Below are 19,359 nucleotides of genomic sequence, written 5' to 3'. Positions count from 1 at the left end.
TTTTTTGAAAAAATTAAAAATTATTATTAAAAAATTATTTTTCTTCTACGCACAGTCAAGGGGTGCAAGAGTTGGCTGATTCTTGCAATGCCACATCAGTCGATATTAAAAAAAAAAGTAAAACACTACTTTACCTCCTATTTTGACCGCTCAAAGTGATTACTTGATTTTTTTTTACTTAGTGATTAATGAAGTAATTTTAAGTATATTGATGTATTTTTTTTTATTTTTAAAAAATATTTAAATATATTAAAAAAATATGAATAGAAAAATGAAAGAAAAAAAATAAAACTTGAAAAATACTATGCGTCAAAATGAGCGCATGAAATACGACTCTAAAAAAAAAAAAAGCCACGAGTGCTGCGTGAAATCTTTATCCAGAAGTGAAAAGGAGATTACCACCAAGTCCTGCACATCCCAAGCCCCATCAATCCCAAACCTTACCACCAGCTCCAAAACCAAAAGACCAAGAAAATCTCTTATTCAAAGCCAAGAGACCAATGCACGAAAATATCTTACAAGACAGGTGATCAAGATGTGTTATCGGATTACGATCCGGTTTTCTCGTTGGTTCCGGTTGCACAAAAGAAGAAGACTCAAGCTGTAAATGATAAAGATGAATCCTCTGTTTCGAAACCTGTCTCTTCGTCGTCTCGCTCAAAATCTTCTTCGTCCGACCAGGTTCATTCACAAGCTAGCTCTCTTTTCATTTGAATGCAGGAATCAAAGAAATGGGAGAATCATTGGCAAGGTTATTTTCGTACGATCCACATTGATATTCATGAAATATTTGTATCTATCTATCTAGCTATGAGATTGTTCTATAGATACAAGCTTAAATTGGATGGATGTAACAGCAAGTTGCAACTTATTTTTTTTTTTGGTTATTTTTCTTAAATCTAAAGTTGCTCTCTTTATAAACCGTTCAAAAGAGAGAAGCAAAATTTCAAAATCTTGCAATTTTTTCTTGTGGAGTTGTTACTGTAACGTATTATGATGGAGGGAGGGAGGGAGGGAGGCTTCACTGGAGAGAGGACTCAAGGGAGCTGGCTTTAGTGGAAAGAAACGCAGAGGAGGGAAGACGAAACTAATGTAGGCCAGGGAGCTTGAATGGTGGGGGGAGAAATATTTGGGGGTCAAACGGTGCGTTTCCATTCTTTTTATCAAACGATACATTTTCATTTTACCACATCAACCGCGCCCCTGCTCTTACGCGAGGCGACCAAGTTTAGCTTTTTTTTTTTCTTTCCAAAATTATAAATCTTACCGTAATCCCAAAACAGGAGGGCATTTAAGTCATTAAGAGAGAAGGGTGTGTGTAGATGCCATATAAATTACCGCTAGGGTTAGGGCTTTGCAGCCGTCTACTCTTTCTTTGATCGGCTCTTCCACTTCTTGAAGCATGGCTACTCCCGCCGCCCCTCCTCGCCAGCTCTCGCAGAAGGAAGCCGACATTCAAATGATGTTGGCCGCGGAGGTCCACCTTGGAACTAAAAATTGTGACTTCCAGATGGAGCGTTACGTATTCAAGCGCCGCAACGATGGTATTTCTCGCTTCACTTTCTCAGATCGTTCAGTCTTTTTTCTCCTTGCCTGTGTTTTATTCTGATTAGGGGTGATGAAAATGAGGGGGAAGTAAAGAGATAAATAAGGATTTTAAGTTATGGGTATTTTGGGGGGGGGGGGGGGTTTGGAACTGAATTGATGGGTATCAGTGGTTTTTCGGAGTGAGCAAAACAAAGAACGATGCAAAGTGGTGTTGATCTTGTTGGCTTTAGCGAAATATTCGAAATGCTGAATGGTTTAGTCGTGTTCTGTTGATTATGAGTTCTGTTCTTTTATACGTACATCAGTTTTTTCTTATCCGTGTTATTAAGAACACTGGACTCGGTTATCTTTCACTCTCCGTATTTGTGTAAAAGTCGTGCATTCGTGTCGGTTACCTGTGAAAATTTACTGAGACTTGTGAGTGATGTTTTGATGGTTAGGCATATACATAATCAACCTGGGGAAGACATGGGAAAAGCTTCAGTTGGCAGCCCGGGTGATTGTCGCAATTGAGAATCCTCAAGACATGATAGTACAATCTGCAAGGCCTTACGGCCAGAGAGCAGTCCTTAAATTTGCTCAGTACACTGGTGCCCATGCCATTGCCGGAAGGCACACTCCTGGTACCTTCACCAACCAGCTGCAGACATCGTTCAATGAACCTCGTCTCCTCATCCTAACTGATCCAAGGACAGATCACCAGGTGATTACTGCTTCCCCACTTAATGTGATGCCTGGTTTAAGTTCTGTTGCTGGTTGGTTATTTGTTTCGCATATTTTTATTGTGAAAGCTATTCGCATAAGAGTTTTGAAGACTTTGAATGCTATCATATATTAGAAGATTATTTATATTGCCGTGATCTGTGTGCATCTGTGTTTGCTCGTGTTGTTTTTTGTTTGTCCTGATTTTTACTCACTACTAAAAGCTGCTTGCAGCCCATTAAGGAAGCTGCTCTTGGAAATATCCCAACCATTGCCTTCTGTGACACTGACTCACCAATGCGGTACGTTGATATTGGTATCCCTGCCAACAACAAGGGGAAGCATAGCATAGGGTGTCTCTTTTGGCTCTTGGCAAGAATGGTTCTGCAGATGCGCGGTACTATTCGTCCTGGACATAAGTGGGATGTGATGGTGAGGAAGAAACTAGAGGGCTTTGTTTGGTGGAATCTTGTCAGAGCTCTAAATTGCTAATTGAAAATGGGTTATCCTTTGTATGTGCAGGTGGATTTGTTTTTCTATCGTGAACCCGAGGAGGCTAAGCAACAGGAAGAGGAAGAAGCAGTTGCCATTCCCGATTACGGACTCGGTGATTATTCTGCTCCTCCCCTTGCCTCTGACCAGTGGCCTGTTCAAGTTGCTGATACTCAGTGGAACCCTGATGTTCAGCATCCTATTTCAGCAGTTCCTACTACTTGGGCCACAGAACCAGGTAGAACTATGCTACCTTCTTTTGTTTTGTTTTTTGTTTCTTTTTGAATAATTTTGGTTTGTTGGAAAACCAGGTGGAACTACTTGTAGAATTAAAAGCTTTATGCAGAAAAACGACTTTTTTGGCTGGCATATGTTATATTTGCTGGCATGTTTTATTAATTAGTTTTAACCCTTTTTTGTTCAACTACAGTTGCTTTAGCAGGGGATTGGGATGCTGCTCCCGCTCCACCAGTGACCACCACTGTTATTGAAGGTGCTGCACCTGCTGCTCCTGCTTCTGGATGGGGTGAATGAAGTTAGCAAGCTTTTTGCTGCCATAATTTTGAGTTAGCAGTTTGATCAATTTCTTTTGTGATATGAACTTGTTTATGGGCACGGCTTGGTATAATTTCAGGGATTTTTGACTTTGTAGTTGGTGCCTTTAAGAGAGTTGCTTTATTTTGATCTCTTCAAGAATCTGATATTTCCAAGCAATGCAAGACATGCTTTATGAATCTCCTGAATGCTACTAATCGAATTGCATGCTTATTGTTCACTACATTTTGCCTATAAACTTTCAAAGGAGTAAATAATTTAAATGACTTAGATTTTCTGAGAAGCCAATGACGGCTAATAATGCCTGTGAAGAGTAAAGATGTATTGTTGTCAAAGTATTTGCATTTTGTGTTAAAAGATATTCCTCTGAATGCTAACGGTGGTCCTCTCCAAGATTGAGATTATGAATGGAATCTCATAATCTTGATTCTTGGCATATGAGTGGAATTAGATCTAAAATGTTGTTCTCCAGATCCTCATCATCATAAGTTGATTGGCGATATTCACAATTCGTCTATAACCTACAGGCTACAACAAATTAGTTAGACGTGTAATATTTTCATTCTATTATAAAATGTTCTCTTAAAAACTAGTGCTTATGTAAGCAAGTTTTAATTATAGACATCAGAGAAAATGCCAAATAATACTCAATTCAACTAATACCCGTCAAGTTGTTGTCAGCTTTCAATTGAACTCTTAACTTTAATTTTCTCTCCTCACTTGCCCAAGGATTGAAAAGAAAAAAGACATTACTCGTGCTCTGTATAGATTAATCAGAAGATGTGCGAATGAACGTTATGGGTAACTAATCTTTTTCAGTCTTCTAAGGAAGAGTGCCTCTTCAGTCATCTTCTAAGGAACAGTGACTCCCCATGAAAGACCCACTTCACAAAGCTTTCAGAATATCCACCACGCAATACTCCCTAAGACAGGAGAGAGAGAGAGAGAGAGAGAGGGGTAAGAATTCGTTTCCAATTGTAGCAAATCAAGAAGAACGAAAGCAACATGCTGACAATTGTGTAGGTAGCAGCTTATGGCTGCTGCTGACTACTTAAGGTGATTCGTCATTCCTATTGCATGTAAGGAACAAAAGTAACAATCATATGAAATATAAATGAACTAAATAAAAGAAAAGAAACAATCAGCGGATGACAACTTTTCTCATGCCATGAGTTCAGAAGGGTTGAAAATTTAAATATAGGAACTCAAATGTCTATTGGTGAAGGGAGATAAATCAATTGTCACCACCCTACTGAATCTACTGATAAGGCACTGCAGGCTGTCTGCAGCAGTACTAAATACACTACCTCATCCTGGTTAAACCGTCGCAGGTTCTAATCATGAACATGCAACAAAGATTAAGTGCTCAGATATCTTTGGATATTTATTAAAAGAAATAAGCACAATCCTATGTTATAATCTAGCAAGGTCAGCCAGGTTTGTTTAAACATGACTAACTTGTTTTTAATCTAAAGCAAGACACCATTAGACACCAATCAACAATAAGATACTAACATACTGACCTTCATTCGATGAATTATAGTCTCACATGAAAAGCACCTGCGGCCATAAAAACAGGGGTCAATCAGAAGACATCCGCTGTTGTTTCCAGGGTCCAGACCAATTTTCACCCAATTGAAGCCACTTTCGGATATTCTCCACATGAAAGTCCTATATGATTCTTATGGGTGGTTTAACAAAACATGAGATTGATTGAATAAAAGAATGATTTGTGGGTGTGTCTATTTTGCTATGTGCCAACAAAACTTTCCCTCTGTGGTGTTCTGCCCCCTGCCTGCTTTTGGTCCAAAGATGAAATTATTGATGATGGTTGTATCCACCGATTTTGCTATAATAACTTTTCCCACTGCGAGCTTAATTATATATTATATTTTCAAATCTACTTACTTTTAAGGGCTCTTTAAATATTTATTTTTAAAATTATATTAGTAAAACCAATTAACTTGTTTTTTATCCAATATCTCTATCGGCAACAATAAAGGACAGTTTTTTAATTGTTTATTATCTTTCTTAATAATTTTTTTTAAAAAAAAGTGGCTGAGTAGAAGGCATAAAAGATAAATGATAGCAACCTTTCATTTGCTTCATAAAAAGAATTTCCAGCTGAAGAATGCCAGTCCATATCAAATAAACTTGAGTGAGCAGATGCATTTCTAGTTTCCTCATCATAAATATTGTCACTTTTCAGGCTTTGGTCCTCTTGCATGCAACCCGGAGACAGCCTGTTAGAGATCGAAGACACCAAGTTACAAAAAGAAAGCCAACTTACCGTTGTTAGACTATAAACAGATGAAGCTGAACTATTGGAGTAAAGATCAGTTCAACCAAACATAACAATTTGGCCAAAATAAATCCAGAACTAATTATGAAGTATACTGAATTTTGTTTGAAGCAGCATGTTGGTCTAAGCGAATCCAGTCTGAGCAGCTGGAGTCAACAAGATTTTTGAAATACAAATCCACAGAGATTGAAAATGATGAGAAAATATATTAAGATGATATCAGCTCTGTCAAAAATGACTAATTATTGACCTTAAACAGCCCTTGCCCCCTGGCCTAAATTCTAACATCTGTGGCCATAATAAAATAAGGGTGACTAACATGGGGAAAAGTTAACAGTACTAGAAGACCAGAGCAGTTCAATAAAAAGCTCTTCTAAGGGAACAATTATATAAATGGGAAATAACCAGACCTGGTACCAGTTGAGATCTCTGGCATGAACGCTAAAATACTTGTGCTACCTCCTTGAGCTTGGGTTTGGATGTCTGCCAGGAAACTTAAAAGATTCATGCTGCTTCCTCGCACTTTTCCAGAAAAAGGCGGATTAAGCGTTACATCTGTGCTCACCATAGGTGAGTTACTCATAGAGTGAATATCACCATCTGACAGGGACCTTTTAAAAGATGACCTACAATTAAAGAACTTCTCCCCATAAGTTCTTGAAAACAAAAGAGAGTACTATCATTAAAAGGATATTCAAAGTGTATAATCAATTTATTTCCCACCCTCACACACCCACATATTTGTGTAAATATCATCAAGTGAAGATCAGAGATCTAAAATGACTTATTTTGATTTTCACGAAAATATTAAAGAAGTTCATTAGCTGTTCAAAAGCCAGAGAGTTGAAAAAAAGATAATTATTTGTTCTCAAGTTAATCCTGTTGTTGCTCCAAAAGCAATCCAAAATTAAAACAAATGTTGTATGTGCATGTGTGTGGGCATGCGCTTGTAGCTCCAATAAAATTTCTGATCCACATTTTTCCTGATGGTTGGTTTGCTTCAATGAGATAACGCTGCAGAGATTTTCATGTGGCTGGAAAAAAAACATAGAAAGAGGGAGATTGAGCAGGTGAATGGTGCAGGGAAAGGTCTGTCGAGTAGAACAGGACGAAAGACAACAGTCAGGAAACTAAATAAAACATGGAAAGCCTAAGCTGGAGTTTGACCAGAAACTTCGGCAACATTCAAGTCAAGCATCAAGTGAATGCCATAACAACATGCTCTTAGTGAATGCCAAAGCGTTTCAGATAAAGTCAGCAATACAAACATTTCCCTAGTGTTCCTTAAACATTTTCACAAACTTTGCGAACCGCCTTTGTTCCTAGGTTGGAAACTGATTTTAGAAACTCTGTTAACCACAGATCTAAACTGGACAAACAGGAAAGAAAAAATGTGAAATAAAGTCCAATACTTACAGATCATTGTGACTTAAAAAGAAACTAAGCTCAATAAAGCATTAATCCCAATGATTGTGACTGAAAATAATTCTGGATGAATATAAAATTCTTGCTAAACTAATTTTCTCAGATGTTACATTAAATTCAAATGATAGAATGTTGCTAGCACATCAATCCGTATCTAACACTTCCATCATAAAGCTAGGGCAATACCTCCCAACATTGTAACGCTGGTCCGAATCCAACTCCCACAGAACTTGCTTTCCCTGTTGTGGACGAAAGTAACCCAAGAACCTGCCCACATATCAAGTCATATATTAGAGATCAGATGCTTCCAACGCTCAAGGTTGATTCACTTAATCTTTAAGGATTCAATTTGCAGACTCTTTGGATTTTCCATTGTGAAACAAATACAGTAATTATTTAATTAGTTGGCTCACAGATTCATTGCATCCTGTCTCACGAAATCCAAGAAAGCATTGCTGCAAAATCGTTTTATGGTTGTAATGAGATCTTGGTAATCAATTGCTGGTCTCCATTGACCTCTAATATCAGCAAATATCTGTTTAGCATCACCAATGCAAAACTTAAGAGCTAAATACTGCTGAAATTAAAAAATAAGAAACAAACTAACAAGTTAGGAAAAAAGACTTAAGGTCAACTGGAAAAGTATCGCACCAAAGGCCATGAGGTGGGGTCAAATTATAATGAAACCAGGTGTGGTTAGGTTCTCTCTTAAAAAACTCAATCCAGTTTTGCCTGGCTATGGGTGTTGGGCATTCTGAGTAAGGCGATAACAAACTTGGTGGCTTGGAACTTTGGGTCAATCATGGAGTTGAGAAATTAAATTCTTCACCATTTTCTATAGCAGATGCCCACAATCAACAAGTGTACTAAAGCAGTAGCATTATTGTATCCGGTTAAACAGATCTTTCACTCGTCCCTGCAATTTTTAATTAGTGAATAACACACTATCATATGCTACTGTGAGTGCTTCTATTAATATGTGTTATTGTCTTTTCTTTTTAATTTAATTTCAAAATTAAACTAAAACCTTCCATCAAAATTCAATGATCATAAAACCTTGAAATCCATGAATTTATGCATGTGCATCAGAACTCCCAGGAGACAATCATTTCAGCTGTCAACACAAAAAATTTCATTGCCATTCACATGTAATCATTTCAGCTAGCAAACACAAAAAAATCTCATTTCCATCAACATGTAATCATTTTTAATATTTTAAACACGCACAAAATTTTAGAAGGATTACCTTATTGTGTGCTGGGGAACCACCATATTGTAGTGCAAGTGTGTCACCCATAGCCTCATAAACTGTCATTAAGTTCTCTGCCAAAGGATCTTCAAGATCAATATTTGGGGATTCTATAAATCCTAAAGCATGCAGCTGACGTCCAAGGGCAGCTAGTCCATACGCATATTGGACAACATTTGTGCGATCTAAGCAGTCCATGCAGTTGCTCCTCAGGACCCCATTTTGAGACATGCATTTGACGCCATAGTTTTCATTTGCATCACAGCCTCCACCACCATCAGTAAAATTTGCTTCCAAGTTACCAGCATCCCCATTTTTATTAAAGAAATCCTCTAAAGTGTGACCATTATATTTACTGCATCAGAAGGAAATGATCAGCAATCTGAATATTACATCCTAAAGACGAAGCAATGGTATGCCATTCAGAGATGCCTCTAGGAAGCTGAAGTAGCTTTTATAGCAAGCTAATCCAACAACAGTTGCATACACAACATACAGCAAATTATTTGTTCATATTCACCATATAAAAATTGCAAACAACAGGTAAGTCAATAAATCCACTCTTTGAAAGTGAGAGCATGAGAATAACTCCTTAATTTACATAGATGTATAAAAGACAGGCCGGACTGGAATGATAATTTTCAGTCCATGATAGTGGTACAGAATTTAACTAGTGCAACTAAGAAAGCACAACGGGCTGCCCTGAAAAATAAGAAACTGCAATCCCATGAAGTGGAAAGACAGCTACATCTTCAAAAATATTCACATCGATATACAAGAAAGAAAATGACATGAGATACCTTCTTAAAGTATGGTATCCGTTATTTACAAGACTTACTCAAAGTAGGATAAATTTAAAAATCCATCCTGCCATAATTTTGGGGGTACTTGACAGTAGAAGATGCCAGTAGAGTCCAATGTATCAGCAGCCAAGTCTCCTAACTGTTGCAACTCATATATAGGTCTGCAGTTCAGTTCTATCCAGGTCAATCATCATTTACTATAAAAAAAAACTGTAGTTATCATATGAGGGAAAGTCAGAGTACCTTCTATAGTACATGTGTGTATGTAAATCCCATCGACAAAATCTTAGGTGATTCATCTCTGGTAATTTATCAATGATGGATGCGATGGCTTTTGCATAGGTTGCCCCAAGAGTTTTTTCAGCACGCTTCTTTCCACGTGTCTGTTAATAATCAATCATAATAAAAAGGAGGTTGTTAGATTCAGAATTCAATGAACACCCATACGCAACAAGCATGGGGAAGGAAGCAGACCCAGAAAACCTATACAGTGTGCAAATTCTAGATATACTTAACTCCAGGAGAAGTTCTGCACATGATGAGTACTATTGCTTAGAATGGATTTAAGAAGTCTTTTGAAAATTTGCTCATTAATATTTTAGGAGAGGATAAATTGAAATTTCCAGTCAACAGTAGAAGAGGGAGAATGAAGAGAGAAAACGAAGTGATGAAAAAACTTTTTATTTTTTTAAGTTTCTGGCTAAGCAAGTGGTTCTAGCAATTAGCAACACAATAATATGTTAATATGTTCAATCCTTTGTTATTGCACCAAAATTCTATTTTCCAGGACTTTCATATTTCCTCTCTTATGTATTTAATTGTTTCCCAAGTCTACCGAATGCAACTTCACAGCTCAATTGGGAGAGTCAGAATTTTTGTCATTAGATAAATTTACCCAAGTTTCCATACAGCGCATTTAAACTTTTGGCAATAATAAACGATACATAAGATATGCTAAACTCTCTTTATCTTTTCTTCCCTTATTGTTTGTATGAGTTTAAATTTCGATTATATAACAAATTAAATTTTGAACATCTACAACTCTAACGGCCCAGCCTTTCCTATAAAAATGTCCTGACTCCAACTTTGGTTTATCATTAAATGCAGAAATACCTTAAGCAAACTCAATATAACTATTGGCTTTCCATATCTCTTGACAAGATTTCTAAAATGAAGTCCCATGGCTTCATAATTATGTTGTTCCGCTCGTACTGGAAACAAAAGAAAAAAAGTTAACAGAATAATGAAAAGTTACCAAGGAGAAATGAAGATGCAAAAATTTGTTGGGCCCGAGTCATACAAGAAAACACAGGTCTAAATTTACGAAATCCCAAAGCATTCTGGGACCAGAACAATGGGACTGAACCACGATATTGCACCACAGAACTCATTTGCGTTGGGCACCCTTCAGCAGGATCTTCAGAGACGATCTGTTCTGTCTCAACATCATTAGCTACTCTACCTTTGTCATTTACACCACGTTTCAAATATCTGCATCAGAAGATAAAAAGACAAAGTGAGAATCATGTCTAGCATGAATGTTTATTTTAAAGAAAGGGAGTCTTGAGAGAAGCAGTATTTAGAGAGGTTATTACTCTCAGCAAACGGCTGTCTATGTTGTAAGCATCCAGGCGCCTATGCAAATTGGAATTTGCAGAGCAAAACTAACTAGAAGTAGAAAGAACAATGCAGGGAGATATGCATGGTAAATGATAAGTACAAGGAAATTGTACCATTTCTTAACCCTAATTCATGCAAGAATATCAGGAGAAAAGCCTTCTTCATATCTATTGATTCACTTCATTATAAGGATTGAAGTTATCAAGTGCTGAATCATGCATGAATATTGAATAAGACTTAAAAATACCAAGATTGAAGGTATAAAAACATAGGAATGCCAAGAGATTGAAAAAAAGGACATATTATCCAAAAGGGTAATGATACACTTACACCTTCTTTATTAATCTTTTACTACTTAACTATTTTTTATTTTTTTTTTGCTCTTTAAATTTGGACTAAAAATCTTAGAACATGACCTTCTTGCATAATCTAGAAGAAAATAAATTCAATCAACTAACATAATCATGTAATTTAATTAAAAATAAATTCAATTTTATAAAAATTGACCTTCTTTTGCTCTTTGAGTCAATTTTTATAAAATTGAATTTACTTTTAATTAAATTATATGATTACGTTGGTTGATTGAATTTATTTTCTTCTGGATTATCCAAGAAGGTCATGTTCTGGAATTTTTAATCCAGATTCAAATAGCAAAAAAAAAAAAAACTTGGTAGTAAAACAATAGTAAAGGAGGTGTAAGGATATCGTTATCCTATCCAAAGTTCTACTCTGAAATTCAAGAACTGTTCTTGCTTGCGTTCTATGCTAATCAAAACCTTGAATAGAAGAATCTATGAAAAAATAAACCAGATATAAAATTCGCCAAATCTGACAAGCATAAAAACGAAGGCCTTTTGGAGAGTTCAAATCTATTTTGTTTGAAGCAAGTTTGAACAGGTCTTCACGCGTATCCTCTAAAGAGTTCAGAAAAAAACATTCGAACAACATCCATCCAAAGAGTTCCAAGATCTTTGTCGAAAATCATATAAAGAAAACCTTCAAATGGGTGCCGGGGAGTTGCAAAAGTTTCGTTTGAAGTGTATACAAGGTGTTCCGATGGTTGGCCTTACAGAACAAATATTTAAATATGTTTGTGTTGCCAGAAAAGCCAAAGGGTAACCAGGTCTTGCATACCATAAAACTTCATTCAACTCAATGTTTGAATGGCACATTGGATGGGCAACTGCATTCAAACTGTCTTGCAAATATGCATTACTCAGCCTTATCTCTTTGATGCAGAATGCATAGCAGAAAAAAGTGTCTTTCCGTGAGCATAAAATTACAATAAACTAGTCATAATTCACCATATTGGTCCATATAATCCGTTTTGAGCAACAGGTCAAGGAGATGGAACTCAAGTAAACCAGACACATCAAAAGGATGTATCTCTGAATATTTAAGTAATTCAGAAAGCATGTTGTAGAGGTCTTCATACCTAGTGCCTGCAAAACAACGTGAGCGTCTGGCAATGAGGGTCAACTTGAAGTCCCTTCCAGGTACAGAAAGTTTGACCTGGATAACCAAAGCTTGCATCGATCAATATCATATAAAACTATTCCAACTCTACTGTTAAAATACATCAAACGATGCACCGCTTTTTCCAAAAATATTTGGGGAAGTACTTCCAACATAAAAGGATTTCTTACATACAAATAGCCTTTGAAGACTCAAATGAGAAAGCTACTAGCTGGGATAAAACCAAGTAAGAAGATAAAAGAAAAGGAAAATCATGAGATATATAATCGCGGGAAGAAGTATAGATTTTGAAAAGGTAAATAGTCAAAGGAACTTAATTTAACAAAACACTCACTATGGCAGCCAGGTTTCCTACTGTGGGCTCATTGTAGGGTACAAGGACAAACAAAAACCAATATAAAGCTATTCAAGAAATGTTTGGTTCAGAAAGAAATCTCATAAAAGTAAAGTTTACAAACTGATACGGCTTGTTGTGATACATTAGATTGTAAAGCTCTTTTATTGTAAAGTAGATCTAACGTATAACATCTAGCCACATTAGTTTGCGAGTTTTACTTTTGCAAGATGTTTTTGTGAACCTAGAACTTCTCAAACTGTTTATGTTTCGGTTAGTAATTCTAAATACCCATTTATAATCAGTACCCTCGAAAAGTTCTCTATTGTATACCTGTTTAAAGAAGCCATGAACTAAAGCAACTGTCCAGAGAGTATTGCCAAGTCTATTTCGGATTTCACTTGTTAAGAATTCGTTCCAAACACACATTTTTTTATAGAGGTGTTGTCCTGTCTTATAATCATACAGGTTCTTCTGAAGACTACGCATGACATGGTATGAATAGCTGAAAAAGAAGTCCTTTGTAAGGTCCATTGTGCAAAGAAGCTTCTTGTACCTATGTCAAAAAAGAATAGAAAAAACAAAGCATATTCAACATATGGCAAAGGGAAATACAATAATGAATATCATTTAGTTATATTTTTTTGGGGGGCAAGTCATTAAGCAATTCATTCCTCAAAAGATAATCAATACAAAAAGCATTGCCAAAAATTACAAGCCTATTGACCCAAAAAAACCATATACCCAACCGCGCACACAAAAATTCACCCAGGAACAGAACATTATACACACCAACCACCAGACAGCAATCTCGTATAGTGTATCATAGACGATGCCCAGCAATACTCAGCAACAACAAACTTGCAATACAGCAGCTAGAAAATACTATCAACTTGTTCAGTGCAGAAGCAATACAGAAACTTGAAATTCCAACCCCGCCAGAACACAACAACAAGAAGCATCACCACAACTACCAATTAAGTAACAGCAGACAGCAAGCAAGGAGCAATAACCAACACTGACCACACCACTGTCCACCATAGCAATGAGGCTTAGTTATGAACTACTACTGTGTCCACAAACCCCCATTTGCCCACTAGATTTTTGTTCTCAAGTGGTGCAGGAAAGCCTTGGAAGATGCTACATTTACTTTGACTGTATTGGTGATTTTCATTATATCTATTTCCTCACCCTACCTCCCTAAAGCCTCGAGTTCCTCTTCCTCCAAACAAGGAAAACCAAGCAGCTATCATGAAAAACTCTACTCTGCGATTTAATTAGAAATTCTGACAAGGAGAAGAACTGAAGAAAATGATTATCCACAATTTACACTCAGGATGCTTGTCCCATTCCACAGGTAAAATATAACCATCGGAACAGTAATGAAGATTTCCCCTGAAAGTTTTCAGTAGCCTTCAAAAGGGAGTAAACAAGAGTCCAATAACAATTTTTTATTTGTTCTGAAAGATCAGGAAGATATATGCTCCAACTCCAAAAAGAACAAACTATAGACTCGGGCGGAACAAGAAAGTTTAATGGGGGGGCCAAACTATAAAAAAATATTGGGAGGGGGGGGGGGCAGCAAAGTTGATTTTCATATAATTTCCCTTATAAAAGAACCTCGATTTTTTTTTTTTTTTTTTAATATCTGAAGTTTTTCGTGGTTCTGCCCATGACTATAGTTATCAAAAGATCATGTTAACAGAATGGAGAAATGTATGAAACTGAATGCTGTGATCTTCTTAGAATCCAAGGACATGTTACATCTACATGCAGAATTGACAAAAGACCTGTTCTCGTTCTTAGAATGAGCCATTAAGGTCCTGACGGTAGGATTTGGAATGGGAATCATCTCTCTCTTTGTAATGGCATATATCTTATGGCCACCGATTTCACCAATCTTCTTTCTTTTTGTTATAAGCAGCATGTAATAAGGTTCCAGAAATTTGACAAACCCTAAATTCAGAAAAAAATACAACGAGGTCCCAAAGGTTAAAAACAATATATCTTTTTGTGTGTGTGTGTTGCATTATTATTAAAAATTGCAAATATAACATACCAATGATCCCATAAATAGTCGTGACTAATTTAAGTCCACCTGTTATCTTATTTCCTTCATCTAGCCGTTTTAATAGGTCCGAGCACTCATTTTCAGAGTATGTTGCAGAATCTTCATCAATGTCTAGCTCAGAACACTCCAACCGGTCAATCTTCAACACTCTCCAAAAGGCTCGCTTCTTGTCTCTTCCTATAATATAATACTTCTGTTGCAAATAAAAGGTTATATAAGTATAGCATTTGCTTTGTGTAAGATGAGAGGGACTCAACATAACGCACAGATTAATCAGTTTATACACAAATCCTCAAAATAAAGATAACACCCACTAGATACGATCTATCGTTTGATCTTATGGAAATAAAGGTGAATTATGAAGAGAGAGAATAGTAGACACAAATATTTAGAGTGGTTCGATGTTATGTTTAACATAAATTAGAGTTACACATACATATTCAACTTTATCCCGGGACATTAAAATTCTCAATATATCCTCCTCCCATGTTTCCTCTTATTTTACTTATAGAGAATAGTTTAAATCCCTCATTTAAATATGAGCCACCATCGCCAACCACAGGTCCACAATAGACATAAGTATAACAATAAAAAAGGCAATCCGGAATTTCCCATTAGGAGGTCAGTCATAAATCATCGGATAATGCAAAACTTTGCTTACAGAATTACCCTGTCATGTAGGATTTAAGATTCTTGCAATTTTTAATAAACACGGCATAAGAATTAACAAATGAACAAAAGCCTAGCAGCTAATCGTTGGAAGTATACCAAACAAAAAATCAGTTGTATAACGGAAAAGTTAGAAATCCAAAGGTTTCAATACGGATACTGACCATGTGAGCGACCATATCAATCAAATTTTGCGCATCCGCAATCTTACAACGTGAAAAGGCATTTTTATGTAGGCAAACACTCAAACATATTACAAGCAAAATGCCGTACGATGCAAATGCAATTTGATTTACCTTTCCAAGATATGAAAGGCATCTGAGTAACTTACTATCAGGTGCTAGTGTGTGCGTGTCAGTGTATGCTAGAGGCCGCATGGAATCCATTGGTTCCAACACTCCCTTTGCCACATTGACAGAGTGAACTACGCTTGTGGTTTGTGTCAACACCACCTACAGGAGCCTCACTGTCAGTCGCCACAAGAAGTGGGGGTGGGTAATTGACGTTAGCAGTCTCCAACATAACCATGGATGCATGCATGCAATAACTTCCTGAAACCAAATATCCACGACTCGCTGACCTAACTCTCCACTGATATATGATAAGAGATGAGTTTTCCAGTAAAGTTTCCCGCTGAAAATTGGCACTCGGCATTAATGTCTCCCTCTTCTTCAGTTCTTCCTTCTGTCTGGTCATGCTGATCAAGAATATTATTATATATATATGTATGTATGTATGTATACGTATAACATATGAAGTCCTGGAGTCTGGAGTGCCGTTGGTATGATTTTTGGGTTTTCAGTTGTAATTAGCAGTCGGAGCTGAGAAGACAAAAAGTACTCTTTAAATTAATTAGAGGTAGCGCCGACTAAGAATTTGTTAAGGCGACAAAAAAGGCCCCTCGTTTAACATGATTTGGTAAAGCCTCCTTGCAATGGGGAGTTACGACGAGGCTTTCCTGACATTCCTGTGTCGAATTGCATTCTTACGACGTCATGGATACCAGTCGCCTCAACAGACATATTCGTAATGCACCCCTGTAACGGGGAAATGAGAGCGGCTGAAACATTAGTCATAAAAGATGCAGATAAATGATACAGTTATTACGTAAATTTTTTAAAAAAAATAAATTAATATGAAATTCACGTGAAAAAAAATTATTTTTTTTAATGAAAACTCTATTCTTTTTCAAAAAAATTATATGACACTTGTATACTATACGACTATATATAATATTAGTTTAAAAGCTACATAGCGTGACTTCTTGCATACTTGGCGCTCACCGTACAGTTGAATGGGTTGCCTTCCATTTGCTCCAATGAATGATTCAAGATGCACCACATTGCATGCATGCATGCATACATACATAATAAATGTACGAGTATATAAGAGTTAGTCAAATTAATTTGTCCAGTTCATGAACCTAGCTAGCTAGAATGATGAATGTAACATGTTACCTTGGGCAATGATATAGGTCACTGCATTGAAAAAATTTTCAATTCTCAGAGTACAGTGCATTCATTTATATATATATATATAAATAAATATTTATGACAGATTATTTATGGTAAAAATAAATTCATTTTAATAAAAAATAATCATTTTCATAAAAAATAACTGGTCATAATTAAGTAGTTTTCTTGTAGTGTATATATATAATTTCAAAAGATAATTAATTTAAAATATGCAATGACAAAAGACGATAGCATATAATTTTTTAGTTAAGAATTAATACTTTATCTATACATTGCATTCGGAATTAGGTGCAATGTATATTTCATATATATAGTAAAACCAAGCAAGAAATGTTCAAACCTCAAAGATCCATCATGATGATCTGTTTTAATAATAGTCAATTCTAAAGCTCTGCACGCAAGCCGATCGCCAGCCCAAAGTCTTCTTATATATCTAATTCGTAATGGGCATCACGTTCGATCGATGTGCCAACAAAAGAGAGATATATGCATACAGAAATCGTATTTACGATTCAGATAAACACGAAACTCGATGCACAAAACTCCAACCTGTGAGCTGACCAGAAAGAAATGAAGAACCGTACTACTACAGTACATACGACCACATACACCTAATACAACAGATAAGGATATATAGATAGAAAGTACCGAAAGATGCATGTTGAAACAAAATACATAAAAATATCTACTCAGCCATTAATAAATAAATAAATTGCATATAGGATAATACTAGTCTTCCCGGGAGCTCGGGGCTCCCGCTGGGATTTTTTTTTTATTTTTTTTTTGAATTTTCTTTTATTTCTTGATTAAAAAATGTTTTTTAATAGTGATGTGATTTTTTTTTTTTAAATATTAAAAAATATATCCTTGCATATATTCACGATGGAAGGAGGCTTCTTACCGAAAAGGTCTCATAAAGCCTGAAGCTTTGCAGGTAGTAATTAGCAGTAGTACTCGCGATCGGCTCTGAACCCATATCGTATATGCTCAAAGAGCACCCAGAACTCTAATGATCTGCTCTCAAAAGATCGACCAGGACGTCTGGATTCATGAGGAATTCTTGTTATGATTTTTCTTGGAAACTCTCGTTGAGTTCTGCAGGAAGAGTACTATCAAAAGGAGGGCAATAAGAAAGATCACGAAACGAAGCTCAGAGAGAGACCGAGAAAGAGAATGAATGCCATGCGAGTAACGATGAGGAAGATCAAAGAGGTCAAACCACGCGTCGAAGCTTTCGTTTGGGGTTGTTTCCCGAGAAAAAGAGGGAGGGAAGGACGAAGGCGGCAGGCAATGAGCAACGGGAACCAAAAACTTGTTAGTTTTGAACTACTTCTCTTGCTTCGCCTCTCTCTATACGTTATGTGCTTAATTTAATTGTATGCTTAATTTATAGCGGAAATATAAAAATAAGAAAAAGAAAAAGAAAAACTCTTTCAAAATTCTACGGATTCTTTCATTGATGTTTATGTTAATGAAACAGTGACGGCAGATATTACAAGCTTCCTTCATCATGAGTTGTCCTTATTATCCACAATATTCGGTCAAAGTCTTGCAGCAACGGTTAGTTTATTCAATTTTTTTGTCTGAATGAAATAACCACTGGTCCACTAGCAATTAGGATTCTTTTTGTCTATCTACTGTGAAGCGCAAGCATGGCGTTGCACGTACCAAATTGTGCGTATATGAATCCAGCAATTCTACTTTTGGACCTTAGGCCTCAAAGTTAGAGAAAACCGGTGGTGGCAATTCGTCTTCATGGGTAGTGTTGTGCCATCATGTCGTCATCGACATTATATAAGTCAATCTCACCACAACGATTATATAAGTCAATCGGACCACAATCCGTTAAATTAAACGAATCAAATTTTTATATTTTAACTTGACCTATTTAAATAACGAATCGTGTCGTATCATTCAATTTGACCTGATTAATAATCAATTAGAAATAAGTAAACACAACACTATTCATTTCAATCTGTTTCATGTAAATGAGTTGAACTAATACGTATAACCCATTTGACTTGACTAATATAATTTGACATAAAAGTTAAAATCTAAACTTATTAGTTGCCACAATATCTATAAAAAAATAATAATAATAAGACTACCTACTAATAAAAAATATCAATATTTTCTACATTTTAACCTATAATAAAATCAATATGATAAAATCTATAATAACATATATGAGCATATATACTATCCGGAATTACAATCTCAATAATAAAAAACAGAAGCATATTACTATTTACAACTCAATAATAATAAAATTATAACATTAAAATAAAATTTAATTAAAATATTAGAAATTAATTTCGAGTTAAGTAGGTTGACTCGTTATTAACTCATTTATTAATCATATCTTTACAAGTCAGTACATATTTATCAAAATTCATTTATATCAAACTTAAATTCGTTAATTTTATATTATTTTCGTATTGAATTTAACAATCGTATCGCATGTTGCCATGTCATCCCTAAATTAGCCGGGGTAAGGAATAGTATCTCGGAAACCAGTTTTAAAGAGTCGTGGACGCAACCATTATTTCATGGCCACTTAAGTCGTGGAGGTCTATAATGGATCTGTCAGGGATTCAGGATCCGTACCCATGAATGGTATGGGCATTACCTTCGGCCA

General features: G+C 36.0%; 2 protein-coding genes across 4 annotated transcripts; one reads left to right on the top strand and one right to left on the bottom strand.

Moving 5' to 3' along the window:
• The first annotated feature begins 1,294 nt into the window (after window positions 1–1,294).
• Window positions 1,295–3,476, top strand: LOC121244795 (40S ribosomal protein SA-like). Its single transcript, XM_041143004.1, has 5 exons — window positions 1,295–1,544; window positions 1,989–2,251; window positions 2,485–2,682; window positions 2,773–2,980; window positions 3,173–3,476. Exons 1-5 carry the CDS (start codon window positions 1,403–1,405, stop codon window positions 3,274–3,276), a joined length of 915 nt encoding a protein of 304 aa, XP_040998938.1. The 5' UTR covers window positions 1,295–1,402; the 3' UTR covers window positions 3,277–3,476.
• On the bottom strand, window positions 3,426–18,071 carry LOC121244730 (phosphoinositide phosphatase SAC2-like). Of its 3 annotated transcripts, XM_041142938.1 has the most exons (18): window positions 17,941–18,071; window positions 17,623–17,816; window positions 14,566–14,770; window positions 14,297–14,462; window positions 12,840–13,062; window positions 12,132–12,208; window positions 10,377–10,567; window positions 10,190–10,287; window positions 9,320–9,459; window positions 9,112–9,237; window positions 8,271–8,628; window positions 7,438–7,559; window positions 7,211–7,291; window positions 6,010–6,225; window positions 5,391–5,540; window positions 4,821–4,857; window positions 3,565–4,220; window positions 3,426–3,506 (listed from the first exon to the last, which is right to left on the bottom strand). In XM_041142938.1, exons 2-17 carry the CDS (start codon window positions 17,695–17,697, stop codon window positions 4,143–4,145), a joined length of 2,343 nt encoding a protein of 780 aa, XP_040998872.1. In that variant the 5' UTR covers window positions 17,698–17,816; window positions 17,941–18,071; the 3' UTR covers window positions 3,426–3,506; window positions 3,565–4,142. The 3 variants fall into 3 exon arrangements, with proteins under 3 accessions (XP_040998872.1, XP_040998865.1, XP_040998881.1); XM_041142931.1 differs by lacking the exons at window positions 17,623–17,816; window positions 17,941–18,071 and adding an exon at window positions 15,543–16,252; XM_041142947.1 differs by lacking the exons at window positions 17,623–17,816; window positions 17,941–18,071 and adding an exon at window positions 15,578–16,236.
• Between the last annotated feature and the right edge of the window lie 1,288 nt (window positions 18,072–19,359).

Source organism: Juglans microcarpa x Juglans regia, chromosome 1S, assembly GCF_004785595.1.
Source record: "Juglans microcarpa x Juglans regia isolate MS1-56 chromosome 1S, Jm3101_v1.0, whole genome shotgun sequence".
Classification (NCBI taxonomy): domain Eukaryota; kingdom Viridiplantae; phylum Streptophyta; class Magnoliopsida; order Fagales; family Juglandaceae; genus Juglans; species Juglans microcarpa x Juglans regia.
Note: the sequence above shows the minus strand (reverse complement) of the source record. Positions and strands in the feature narration are given on the sequence as shown.